The 11,518-nt window shown below is 38.7% G+C and overlaps 2 protein-coding genes across 2 annotated transcripts; one reads left to right on the top strand and one right to left on the bottom strand.

The window, feature by feature from the left end:
- The first annotated feature begins 530 nt into the window (after window positions 1-530).
- Window positions 531-1,952, top strand: uqcc4 (ubiquinol-cytochrome c reductase complex assembly factor 4). Its single transcript, XM_088323821.1, has 2 exons — window positions 531-805; window positions 1,477-1,952. Exons 1-2 carry the CDS (start codon window positions 708-710, stop codon window positions 1,787-1,789), a joined length of 411 nt encoding a protein of 136 aa, XP_088179947.1. The 5' UTR covers window positions 531-707; the 3' UTR covers window positions 1,790-1,952.
- A 1,104-nt stretch (window positions 1,953-3,056) lies between these two features.
- Window positions 3,057-4,935, bottom strand: h3f3d (H3 histone, family 3D). Its single transcript, XM_088323091.1, has 4 exons — window positions 4,796-4,935; window positions 4,080-4,213; window positions 3,457-3,610; window positions 3,057-3,384 (listed from the first exon to the last, which is right to left on the bottom strand). Exons 2-4 carry the CDS (start codon window positions 4,205-4,207, stop codon window positions 3,256-3,258), a joined length of 411 nt encoding a protein of 136 aa, XP_088179217.1. The 5' UTR covers window positions 4,208-4,213; window positions 4,796-4,935; the 3' UTR covers window positions 3,057-3,255.
- Between the last annotated feature and the right edge of the window lie 6,583 nt (window positions 4,936-11,518).

Raw genomic sequence — 11,518 nt, 5'->3', positions numbered from 1 at the left:
TACAAAAAAAAGAGGAAAAAGAGAGATACAAAAATAATAAACTTAATCTTTTTATAAACATTACACTAAATATACTTAAAATATTAATAAATATACAAAATTAAAAAACAACAACACATTTTAACCTTTTTTCATGCTCAACAAATTTGAAGTCAAAAACACGGATTCTCCCAAGGAATGCATATTGACCAATCACAAGAGGGGGCGTGTTGGAGGAACCAGATGTTGATTGGTGGGAAGCTGGCTTCCTTCGTTTCATTTCAAGAGTGTGTTGTCGGAAATTGTCCCCCACTCCCACATGAAACGTCCCCCTCAGCGCAAACTTTACTAAAAAGACTTCTAAATTGACGTTTTTTTTTTATAATATTGTTAGTTCCAATATTGAAAATTATGTTTTTTTAAATCACCCTACGAGAATTACAAAATGCGCATTTATATCATAGTTCATGCATTTTTTGCTCATTATTCATATCAATATCGTTTTTTACCCAATGAAAGTATTTTTAACTTCTACGAGTCACTAAATAATACACAATATCACTTTAAGGGCGTCAACGTCATAGATACAGGAACCATTGTGAGGACTTGCGTTGCTTCGGTATGAATTATCAGTCGTACAACTCCGCGTTACATGACCTGTGTTGTAAGGATAGCAAAACAAGATTTTCATCGACCCTAGCGTGTCCTAAAATGATCGATTGTACAAAATGTATGCCACGATAGCACACGCTTTCACTGGTTTGACTAGTAAATTATTACGTCGTGGGACATCAACGTTAACCCGGCAAATAGATGTCGGGATGAGGTATGTGCCTTGTTTCATCCTTCACTATTTACACTCGAATGTTTTCGTGCATTTTGCAACAATAACGTATTTTAATTTTACGCTTAAGATGTGATGTGTCTGTTTTGAAGTCAATTGTAACTGGAAATTGTTATATTTAAGACTTTTGCTTCGTTTCCCCATTGTCATATGTATTACATACATGGTTGGGTAGGGTTACTTTAACTTGATTACTTTCAATTACTTTTGGATTACTCCAATACCAAATATGCTAATAAAAGACAAAATAAACTAAATATGAATACAATTATGACTCACAACACGTGGTAAGCTTTCTCTCCTGGCTTTGATCTCCGGCTAAACTAACATAAAATGTGACAGAAACAAAATGAAAATTAATCCAAACAGCTTGCCAACATCATTTTTGCCGTTCCATGTATTCTGTTTCTCCCCAAGCCTGCACAAAAATTAGTAATTTTATTTTATCAATTTTATCACTGTGACTTTGGGAATATAAGCTTTTGCTTCCGATCACCCCTTTTCGGACATATTATGTAATATTATTTTGTCGTTGAGTTGTTTTTGTTCTGTTTTTTTTTTTAATGTTCGAATAAAGTTTTCATTCACTTTTGAAAGCATTTGGAAAGAGTAGATTGATAGTAAATGCTTCAAATGATGTATTTTGTCTTCAGCGTACGACCTCTATTTATGAGCCATCGTCTGCCGGCCAAGTCAAACAAACCTGAAGATGACCCGGAGGACTTCAATGAACCCATTCGCTTCTCCACCAGCAAAGCCAGCCATAAAGTTTGGAGAGTGGATCGCTCCATGGGGAGCCAATACGGACATCCCTGGTGGAAAGTTGCCCCTTTTAGTTTATTGGCGGTGGGCTTCCTGCTTTGGTGCGTGACAAGACAAGAGTCAGAGATTGATGAACAGTTGGAGAAGAAACTTTATGAGCATCTCCCCGGACTGCTCCCTGATAAAAACGAAGATGATGAATGACACATGGGATGTTCGACGTATTTAATCCTACTAGGAATGTGTTGAGTGGTTGTCGTTTTACTGTAAACAATGTATTTTCGATGCAGCTTAAATCATTCTGTGCCACTATGTTAACATTTACTGTACAGTACTATCATTGACATTAAAAGGACAGTAATGAGTTCCCCATGGCACAAAAAAGTAGTATTATTTTTATGCTAGGCTAAAATATATAATCCCAATGTTTATAATAGGTGTATGTAAATGCTCTGCATCTATTTTAGGGGTGTCAAGACTTTTTTATTCGGGGTCCACACGATAGAACAAACATTCTCTCGGAGGCCGGACTAGTAGAATACAGAGAAAGAAAGAACGTCAGAAACGAGATAAAAAGGGAAATAGTGAGAGAAATAACAAAATCCAAAAACAAATAGAAAAGAGGAGGGAATTAGAAGAGGGGAGAAAGAGAAGGGGAAAAAGGAAGCAAAATAAAAAAGGACACAGAGGAACAAAGAAGGGAAAACTGTGAGAGAGATAGCGAGTGAGGAAAAAAATACAAGTCCAGCATTTGTGAGAGGCACCTGGCTTTGGCAACATCAAGTGGACATATTTCAACCTGCAGCTCATTTTTCTCTTGCACTTCTCTCAGGCCGGTTTGAATCCCGTAGTGGGCTATGCCCGCGGGCCACCTGTTCGACACCCCTGATCCATATAGTGCTTATCAAGTACTGAAGACCCCCCACAGTGCTTTTCCACACAGATAGCATCAGACTGATCTACACACATACACAGCTGAGGTGGGATAGCTAACATAATCATGGTTCCTCTTGGTTGCTCCTGTTTAATTTTCTACTTGTTTAGGCAGTCCTTGTGTTGCATGTCATTGGGCAAGACATGGAATCCCAAATGACCATTATGAGGTAGATAAACACTTATCCAATGTACATCAAGGTTAAGTGATAATGTATATGATTAAATCACCAGTTCACTAATTGCAATTATCTAAAGTAGAGAAAGATCTGCCTTGCTGTTGGCGATAGGAATGAGTGGAAAGGTGTTGTGTCATGGCCGCTTTATGGTCAGTTTCACCTGGAGGGACGAAAGCATGGCTGAGGTGCTTGACTGAAAACCAAAACCAAGTGTTTCCTTAAGGTTGAAATTGAATGCTTAGTCCTGAACACTATGGTCTGTTCACATTTACATGTACAGTATAGGTTTTATGTGTATAAACTGCAAGTTAAAATAATCTCAAGTGTATTGGTTGTAATCACCAAAGCACAACACTCCATATGATTTAGTGTAAAGTTTATTTACAGGAAACAACTGCATGACATGCAGACATAGGATTAAAGTCACTAGACAGACTTAAGGATGAAAATTTTGTTTACAAATGGAACAGGTAAACGATAACTATGAAGCATCTAGGACAGGGTTACATAAAAGGTTCACAATATACAAAACGACCCCGAAACAAATTTTTTAAAAAATTAAGCGCGTTCTCCCCGGATTCGCCTGGCCAATTGGATGTCCTTGGGCATGATGGTTACCCTCTTGGCGTGAATTGCGCACAGATTGGTGTCCTCGAAGAGACCAACCAGGTAAGCTTCGCTGGCCTCCTGAAATTGAGCGCAACCAAGTTAGCTTTCCATTGATTCATACTCAAGACTCCAAATTAAAAACAAACTTGCCTGGAGGGCGCCAATGGCTGCGCTCTGGAATCGCAGATCAGTCTTGAAATCCTGAGCGATCTCCCTCACCAGGCGCTGGAAGGGGAGTTTCCTGATGAGAAGCTCGGTGGACTTCTGGTACCGACGGATCTCACGCAGGGCAACGGTGCCGGGCCTGGGAGAGAATTGGCATTAGTACACGATCGAGAAATTTGTACTCCATAACCCTGGAGCCTCTGGTGGGCGCTGGTGTGTTTATTTTGAACCTGCAGTTGAGCAGTTTTAAACGTTTTCTATGGGATACAGGTATTTCCACCATTAATCAAGATCAACTCGTCTCAATTTAGTCCACATTCATCCAGTCAACAAGAGAGCTAGCGTGAAATATTTAAATACAAATTTAATTCCATTGCTCTTATATTATTGGTCACAATTTGGCAATGTATGGACTTTTTCTTCAGTCTGTATTTGACCACAAGGGGAACTAATGACCAGTACCAGCAAAAACGGCGCCAAGAGCAAAGAATAGCAGCAAGATTCCAGACAAACATGGCGGTAACTTCCACTGTATAATAAGCATTATCGATCCATAATTTTAGTTTGATGATCTTTCGTGCATTGAAAGATAAAAAGGGGTTTAATACCTGTATCTGTGGGGCTTCTTGACTCCACCAGTAGAAGGCGCGCTTTTCCTGGCGGCCTTTGTTGCCAGTTGCTTCCTGGGAGCCTTTCCTCCGGTGGATTTACGAGCGGTCTGCTTAGTACGAGCCATTGTTCACTATATAAAAAAATAATATACATTATTAATAGGTTAGAGAGCATTGTTTTCGGATTAAGCATTAATGGCGCCAATTGAGTCATCGTGTCAAGTCGATCTACAGAACGCGGGAAATGACCTCGTTACCAAAGTCATTCATCAGTGTAGATAAAGCAAATGAAAGTTAGGTGTAACGGTTACGAGTACAAATTCTAGAAGCATAATTAAACTACAAAGAGCGATCACGCACGTTCCCTCCATGGCTAACGTTTCGCTTTCAAGTATGCAAAATGGCGCCACAGAGCGGCAAAAGACTATTTTCTGCATTTTTAACAAAATTCACCTAAATATGATGGCTTTATAATCCAATACATATATTATAACAACCAAATGTGAGAAAATTTGACATTTCTAGGTGAAACGTGCCATTTTAAGTCATAGACTTAGCTTCCTTGCTAGTTGCTATGGCGCGCGCACTGTATTGTTGATGTATGAAAGGAACACTACCGACGAGTTCACACATACTCGAAAAAGGGTAAATCAAATCCCAATAATACTTTACAACAATGTAACATGCCAAACGTAACCGTGCAATTAACTTACGTTATAAAATCCTTCGGGAAAAAAGCAGCTGTTTAATCACGCTGTAGACGCCTTCTTTTAAACTGGATTCTGATGCCCGGTTGCCCCACGTTCAGTATTTATAGCGTCAGAGTCTCCGCCTTTGAAGCGCGGCAATTGGCTCAAAGGTTATTCAACTCGCAATATGATTGGTTGAAAGAGATAACGTACCCACCCATCCCTAACGTTTGCCTTTATTTTAATCACTTTTGTTTTGAACAATACGAAATCATTTAAACGTTATCTAGATGTAAGGTAAATGTCGACAAAAATTGTTCAAACCTCATATTGTTAGAAAATGAATTAATGAAATTGTGAATGTGTTTAATTGCTGTTAAAAGTGTCGATGAAAATGGTTCAAACCTCACATTGTTTGTTACTGTTAAAAGTGTCAATAAAAATGTTCAAATACGTGTCATAACTCATTTTACCGGACTTTTTTAAATAAAAATTTAAGAATTCAATCTTTATTGATTATTTATTCTATTTGCACAGTTCGGATGTTCTCAAGTCCAGAAAATGTTGGGGTGAGGGACTTCTTTGGCGCCATATCAGATTACACATCCAATATTATTGTTTTTAGACCTTACTGTGTATGTTTTGGTTATCTGTTTACGATAAATGAGTAAACTTACCCGTTATTATTCTACTGGGGAAAAAAGTAAATCAATTATGAACCGAGTAAACATGTTTGTTTGATGAGCTCCGTTTTTGAGTACTTTCCCTTGTCAAAATTGTAAATCTACACTGGCTTTGGCTCCCCCGCGACCCTGTTGAGGATAAGCGGTGCAGATAATGGATGGATGGATGCAGGACCGGCCCAAGCCTTCATGGGGCCCTAAGTAAAATTAGATCTGGTGGCCCCTATACCTACTAGAACTCATTCCATGTTCTACTCTAGGGGTGGGCAACTATTTGGAGAACAGGGGACGCATATAACATGTTATACTTCTTATTAATTCGATTAGTTTCATTAATGTGGTTATAATACGACCACAATTAGAGCAAAATAGTATATAGGGTCCCTGTTGTAAGCACATAATTTGTTATTTTGTTTTGAAGTATTACTTTAGGGGTTTTAGAATGTTAACACACACACAATTTAAGTTAACGACACTTGATTTTTGTCAGGACCAGAACGGAAACAGGACCCAATTGCGTTACGTTGCTCACAAGTTCTATTAAAGGAAAGAGGAAGGGCCGCGCCCCGGACTGGTGTCTGCTAGGTGCAGGAAGCAAGTCGCTCTCGTACTCGGATTATGATCCGAACACGGAACTGGATCTTCCGTAGCGAGCAATAGTGGTGTCAAGGACGGAAAAACGGGCCAGTAGTCGGGACAGGAGAGGAAAAACATGGTCGGAAACGAGTCGTAAGCCAGGAAAGGAGAGTAGACGTGTTCGGGGACAAAACAGGCCGAAAGCCGGGACGGGAGAGTAGACGTGGTCAGGATCAAAAACGTGTCGAAACCAAGGACCAGACAGGAGCAAAAACAGGTGGGAAAAAGGCTTGCCTAGTGTTAACTGAGGTTCGCAGACGGACTGACAAAAGGGGACGGATAGGAGTGGGTATAAAAAGGGACAGGGAGCCAATCAAAGTCAGTTGGCGCCAAAGGAGCGGGCACAAGTGATTCACAACAGTAATCGTGACAATTGGATGGATGTCTAGAAACATGTCTGGATAGATAGATAGATGTCTATATAGATAGATGTCTAGATAGATAGATGTCTAGATGTCTAGATGTATAGATAAATAGATAGATAGATAGATAGATAGATAGATAGATAGATAGATAGATAGATAGATAGATAGATAGATAGATAGATAGATAGATAGATAGATAGATAGATAGATAGATAGATAGATAGATAGATAGATAGAATTATATTTGGACTTTGGCGCCTCTCAACAGCATTTTTTACTTTGCATACAATTGACTCCATGGCATTAAAGAGAAAAATACCAAAATCCCTGGAAATGCATTGAAATACACCAGGTTTATGATATATCAAAGACGATGAATTATAATGGATATCTAAGTCCAAATAATGTACATAGGCTTTATGTGCAGTATGTGATTGGCTCCTAAATGCAGTAACATATAAATTAAAGCACAGTGCCATTTTGAACATCCACATGTTTTCACAACCCGTAGGAAATTTGGGCTCCCAAGTGTTTACTTTTCAACGCTCTCTCTTTGATTTAAAATGCAAAAGGCAATAAAATGTACATGTAACCGCAGTGTACCCGTCCCACCAAAGATCCACATTCACGCTGGTGGATGATGATGTTTTTATTATAGTTGCTGCAAATTAATGAGTCACAACACAACACGTGGTAAGCTTCTCTGCTGGCTTTGATCTCGTTGGCAGCTCGTTGTAGACTGCCAAAAACATATGAAAAAGCTTTCTTTTCAGTTTACAAAAAATACATTTTAGAATATCAACCATCACAATACATTTTTATATCCATTTTAACAAGATACTTTTAACAAGAGATCGTATAGTGTTTTTTTTTAACGTTTACAATGAATTCAACATATTTTTCTTTATTCTGAATTTCAACCAACATCATCCTTTTTATATATATGAGAAAATAGAAATAATAACAATAACGAGTATAAAAACAGGTACAATTTAGCTGCAAATGAATGAGTCACAACACAACCTGTGGTAAGCTTCTCTGCTGACTTTGATCTCTATAAGGGGAATTAGCATTTTAGCACAATATGCAACGTCTGGCAAAACTAACATAAAAGGCGACAGAAACAAAACGAAAATAAATCCAAACAGCTTGACAACATCAATCACATTACTGTGCATGTTGAGAGATTTGTCAGCTGTGGTTTTAATTTTTAAAATTAACTTTTTTTTTGCGGAGCACCAAAAGATCGTGTCTTGCCGTTGGCAGCTCGTTGTAGTCTGCCAAAAACCCCCACCTTCCTGTCGCAAAGTCAAAAGCCAAACAAAACCTTACCACATACCAGTAGGTGGCACTGTTTGACTCATCATTGCAGGAACTTATACAGAAACTATGCAACATATTTCAGCAGGAATTTCGATAAAACAAGTTATTATTACACCCGTTACATACATAACGTGTACCCGCATGCCATGAGGGTTAAGAAAGCTGGAAGTTGTCCAGGCGCAGTGCTATTTTAGTCGTTGCCAATTGAGGAGGACGGGACTTTTTTAACAGGTTTTGAAAAGTGGAACGGTGACGAGGTTCTGGCGATAGGGGGCGGTAATCCAGCAAAAAGATGGATACCAACCCCCGTCAAAACACGAAGAAAAATCAGTAACACCCGTGGTAAGATTTTTCGCTTGGCAATGGAAAATTGACATGTTTTATCCGTGTTTTTGTTTTTAAATCATATTTTTTACGTGTTTCTAACTGAATATAAGCGAAACAGAATAGAATGTATTTTTAAAAAAAAGTAAAGATTCCTGGTGCAGTTATAGTGACGTCTCGCAACGTTCCCTCTCAGCTTCCCGCTTTTCACGTAATAATGCTTTTCCTTTAATGACGTCTTTTTTTTAACTTATATTTCTTAAAATTTAATTAAATTATGAATTAAAATTAATATGGCTTCTACTCTTACAGTGTTCAAGTCCAGGCTGAAAACAGCTCTGTACAACTGTGCATAGGGTTCTATCTGCACTCTTCACTTTTACTTTATTTTAATTCATTGATTTTATTATGTTTTATCTGTGGTTTTAATGCATTTTAAACACCACATTTTAAATTTTCGATGTCTTTTCTTCTATGTTTGAACTGTAATTGTGTGTTTTCAACCTGTCTCTTTGCCATTTCTGCAAAGCACTTTGAATTGCCTTGTGTATGAATTGTGCTATACAAATAAACTTGCCTTGCCTATTTATATTCAAGCAGATGCAGACATTTCCAGAACCACAGTGCCAGAAAACGTAAAACAAAAGAAAAAACAGCAAAGGTTCAAATCATGGCATCGAAGACTTCAGAAATCGATGGCTTGAACCCAGATCCCCCTTCTTCCACTGCACCCAAGATCCCCCCCAAAGATGAACAGCCTGCACTGTCAAAAACAAAGAAAAAGAAGAAATCTGGAAAGAAAAAAACAACAGGTATCACTGAGGCATCTCAAAAGACGAGTGCAACTGAGGGTAGTCAAGTCAGTGACAACACAGAGCTGGTTAGTGTATTAAAAGTGCCCATTTTGCATCAAACCACGACGATGTGTTAACTTAAATATAACTTGTCTCTTTTAGAGTGCGGAAGAAGAGTTTAAAAGGCAACTCGACTGGTGTATTGAGCAACTGGAGCTGGGGATGAAGTCACAGAAGGGAACGCCAAAGCAGAGTTAGTATTAAATATGTTTCTACATTTAGTTTGAGTCTTTATTTAGTTTATCACAGACCAAGTCAGTCAGTGAAGTTATGTACTTGTACAGATGGTCATCCTGGAATGGGCGTTTATCGTGTGTTGAGGTTTTTGAGTTTTCTCTTGCCTGCATGTTGGTTGAAGATCAGGGGATGGTGTCATTGTAACCAGTCTTTGGAGACATTTTGTGATTGAGGGCTATACGGATAATAAGACTTGACATGAATAATACACAGAAACTCTGGCTTATTCACTGAAAAGCCTCATGTGCATTGGATGATCCCTCCGGTGCATTTCCATTTTCTGCTTGAGGGCAAAAATACTTATATATATTTTATGGTGGGTTTAACTTTTGTATTCATCCATATGTAGTGTACGCTTTTATACTTCAGACAGCAACAGTGCACACGAATGGAGCGAAAGCAAACAAGCATTGTACTTTGTTGATTTCAGTGAGTGGCACGGAAAAAAACATGATTTTATTGATGGTAAATGTGGAAACTAGTATTTCTGTCACGGCGGGTCATTTGTTAGTCATTTGTCACGTAAACGATTCATTCGCATGGCTCCAATCAGCACTGAGGACACAGAAGACAGTTTTACAATAGGTTTGAGTGAACTGGTGTTCTTAATGAACCCTAAAACTCTTCTGCTTTAAAAAGTAACAGTGGTTATCTCTTGGTGTTTCTTCCGCAACTATAATGACTACACATTTTGGTTAAAAGTATCAACACCTCCCTTTGTTTGGTTCTCAAATTCAATTGCTTCAGGCTTGCCGGTTGCTCTAATTGTTGGATTTGTGCATTAAAAGTGGAGGAGGAGGACCTTCTTTTATGAATCTTTGTTAGGGAGGTGACTTCTTTGGTTGATAGAAAAGCAATGGAGTTTGGTGTTTCTTTTCCCTTTTATTAATTGAGAGATTTCCCTTTTATTTGCTTTTACTGCGGCAACAAGGTTCATGCCACAGTTTGAGTTCCCACGTATCCTTGAAGAGTATTCAAAGGCATTGAATTCCATCCATCCATTATCTGCACCACTTATCCTCAGTAGGGTCTCGGTGCTGGAGCCCATCCCAGCTATATTTGGGCAGTGGGCAGGGGACACCCTGAACTGGTTGCCAGCCAGTCGCAGGGTACACAAGGACAGACAATCCGCTCACTCATTCACACCTAGGGCCAATTTGGACCGGCCAATTAACCTGACACGCATGTTTTTGGAATGTGGGAGGAAACCCACGCAAGCACAGGGAGAACATGCAACCTCCACACGGAAGGTTCAATCTCATCACCTCAGAACTGTGCTGCACACGCGCTAACCACTGCACCGCCGTCCTGCCCGGCATTGAATTCATGATTCTAAAGATAAGGCTTTATTTGGCATTAAAATGTCCTGAATCCAATTTTCAAACGTCTTAAAAATGAAAATGCAAAGATTTTGTCACATTGATCAATTTTACACATCCAGGAAGTATTTTTTTCCAGGCATGTGTTTGGATGATGCTACACTCAAAATAAAATGAGCATTTATTTAAATTTGTTATTTTTGGAGTTTTGCTTGTTTCAATGGTGTGTTTTCGTCGACTTGGTATTAAATTTGATTTCAAAAGGCATTAAAACGTCTTGAATTTAACTTTTTAAGCTGTAAGAACCCTGTAATATTTTTTGGGTCAGCTCCTTCTTGAAATACTAGCCAAGTTTTGAATGTTGAAACCCTTGAAATGTGGCAAGATTGCCTGGTTTTATACATTAAGTCAGGGATCGGGAAACTTTTTGACCCAAAGAGCCATGTTAGCAGAATACCTTTATTTTTACATAAATGGAGAGAGAGCCACACCATATCTTTTGAGACAAAACTGCCCATTTTTTCACTGTTTGACGTTAGATGGTTTGATAAAATTGATAAAATGATTAACATTAAACCTGTCTCCCTCCCGCTGTTACTTAGGATCATTAAGTTTCATATTGACTTCCATGTTTTTAATAAGTGATGGTTTCTAAACAAGGTGCAAGCAGAGTTCTTCTGTACAAATGTCACAAAAACTGCAAACAAAAAAGTTTACAGATGTATTTTCCTTCACCGCAGTGGGCGCATGTGAGTGAAGGGAGCATGCCATGTGTGCAGAAATTGCTCCAACCCTACCGCTTACCCAATCAAACTTTTTGGTGTGCTTGGCTGGTGTTTAGAGTTAGTTCTAAGGGTTTTTAATCATAAAGTGTCTCAATAATGAACAAACGTTGTTAAACAAATATTCCTTAGCGACTTGCAGCCAAAATGGAGTCTGTTGGTGTGACATCTTGACTGTAAACTGTAGTTGGGACTGTGCTGTATGTATACCGGACCAGAGCCAT

The sequence above is a fragment of the Urocampus carinirostris genome, chromosome 19, assembly GCF_059441175.1.
Source record: "Urocampus carinirostris isolate Australia breed hairy pipefish chromosome 19, RoL_Ucar_1.0, whole genome shotgun sequence".
Classification (NCBI taxonomy): domain Eukaryota; kingdom Metazoa; phylum Chordata; class Actinopteri; order Syngnathiformes; family Syngnathidae; genus Urocampus; species Urocampus carinirostris.
Note: the sequence above shows the minus strand (reverse complement) of the source record. Positions and strands in the feature narration are given on the sequence as shown.

What these genes read in the sequence shown, in the direction of transcription:
- h3f3d (XM_088323091.1), bottom strand. Translation starts at nt 4,207, where the DNA reads ATGGCTCGTACTAAGCAGACCGCTCGTAAATCCACCGGAGGAAAGGCT. An exon ending in AAGAAGCCCCACAGATACAG is followed by an intron (nt 3,611 to 4,079) that starts GTATTAAACCCC and finishes ATTCTCTCCCAG; the next exon opens with GCCCGGCACCGTTGCCCTGC. An exon ending in CAGCCATTGGCGCCCTCCAG is followed by an intron (nt 3,385 to 3,456) that starts GCAAGTTTGTTT and finishes GCTCAATTTCAG; the next exon opens with GAGGCCAGCGAAGCTTACCT.
- uqcc4 (XM_088323821.1), top strand. Translation starts at nt 708, where the DNA reads ATGTATGCCACGATAGCACACGCTTTCACTGGTTTGACTAGTAAATTA. An exon ending in CAAATAGATGTCGGGATGAG is followed by an intron (nt 806 to 1,476) that starts GTATGTGCCTTG and finishes TTTTGTCTTCAG; the next exon opens with CGTACGACCTCTATTTATGA.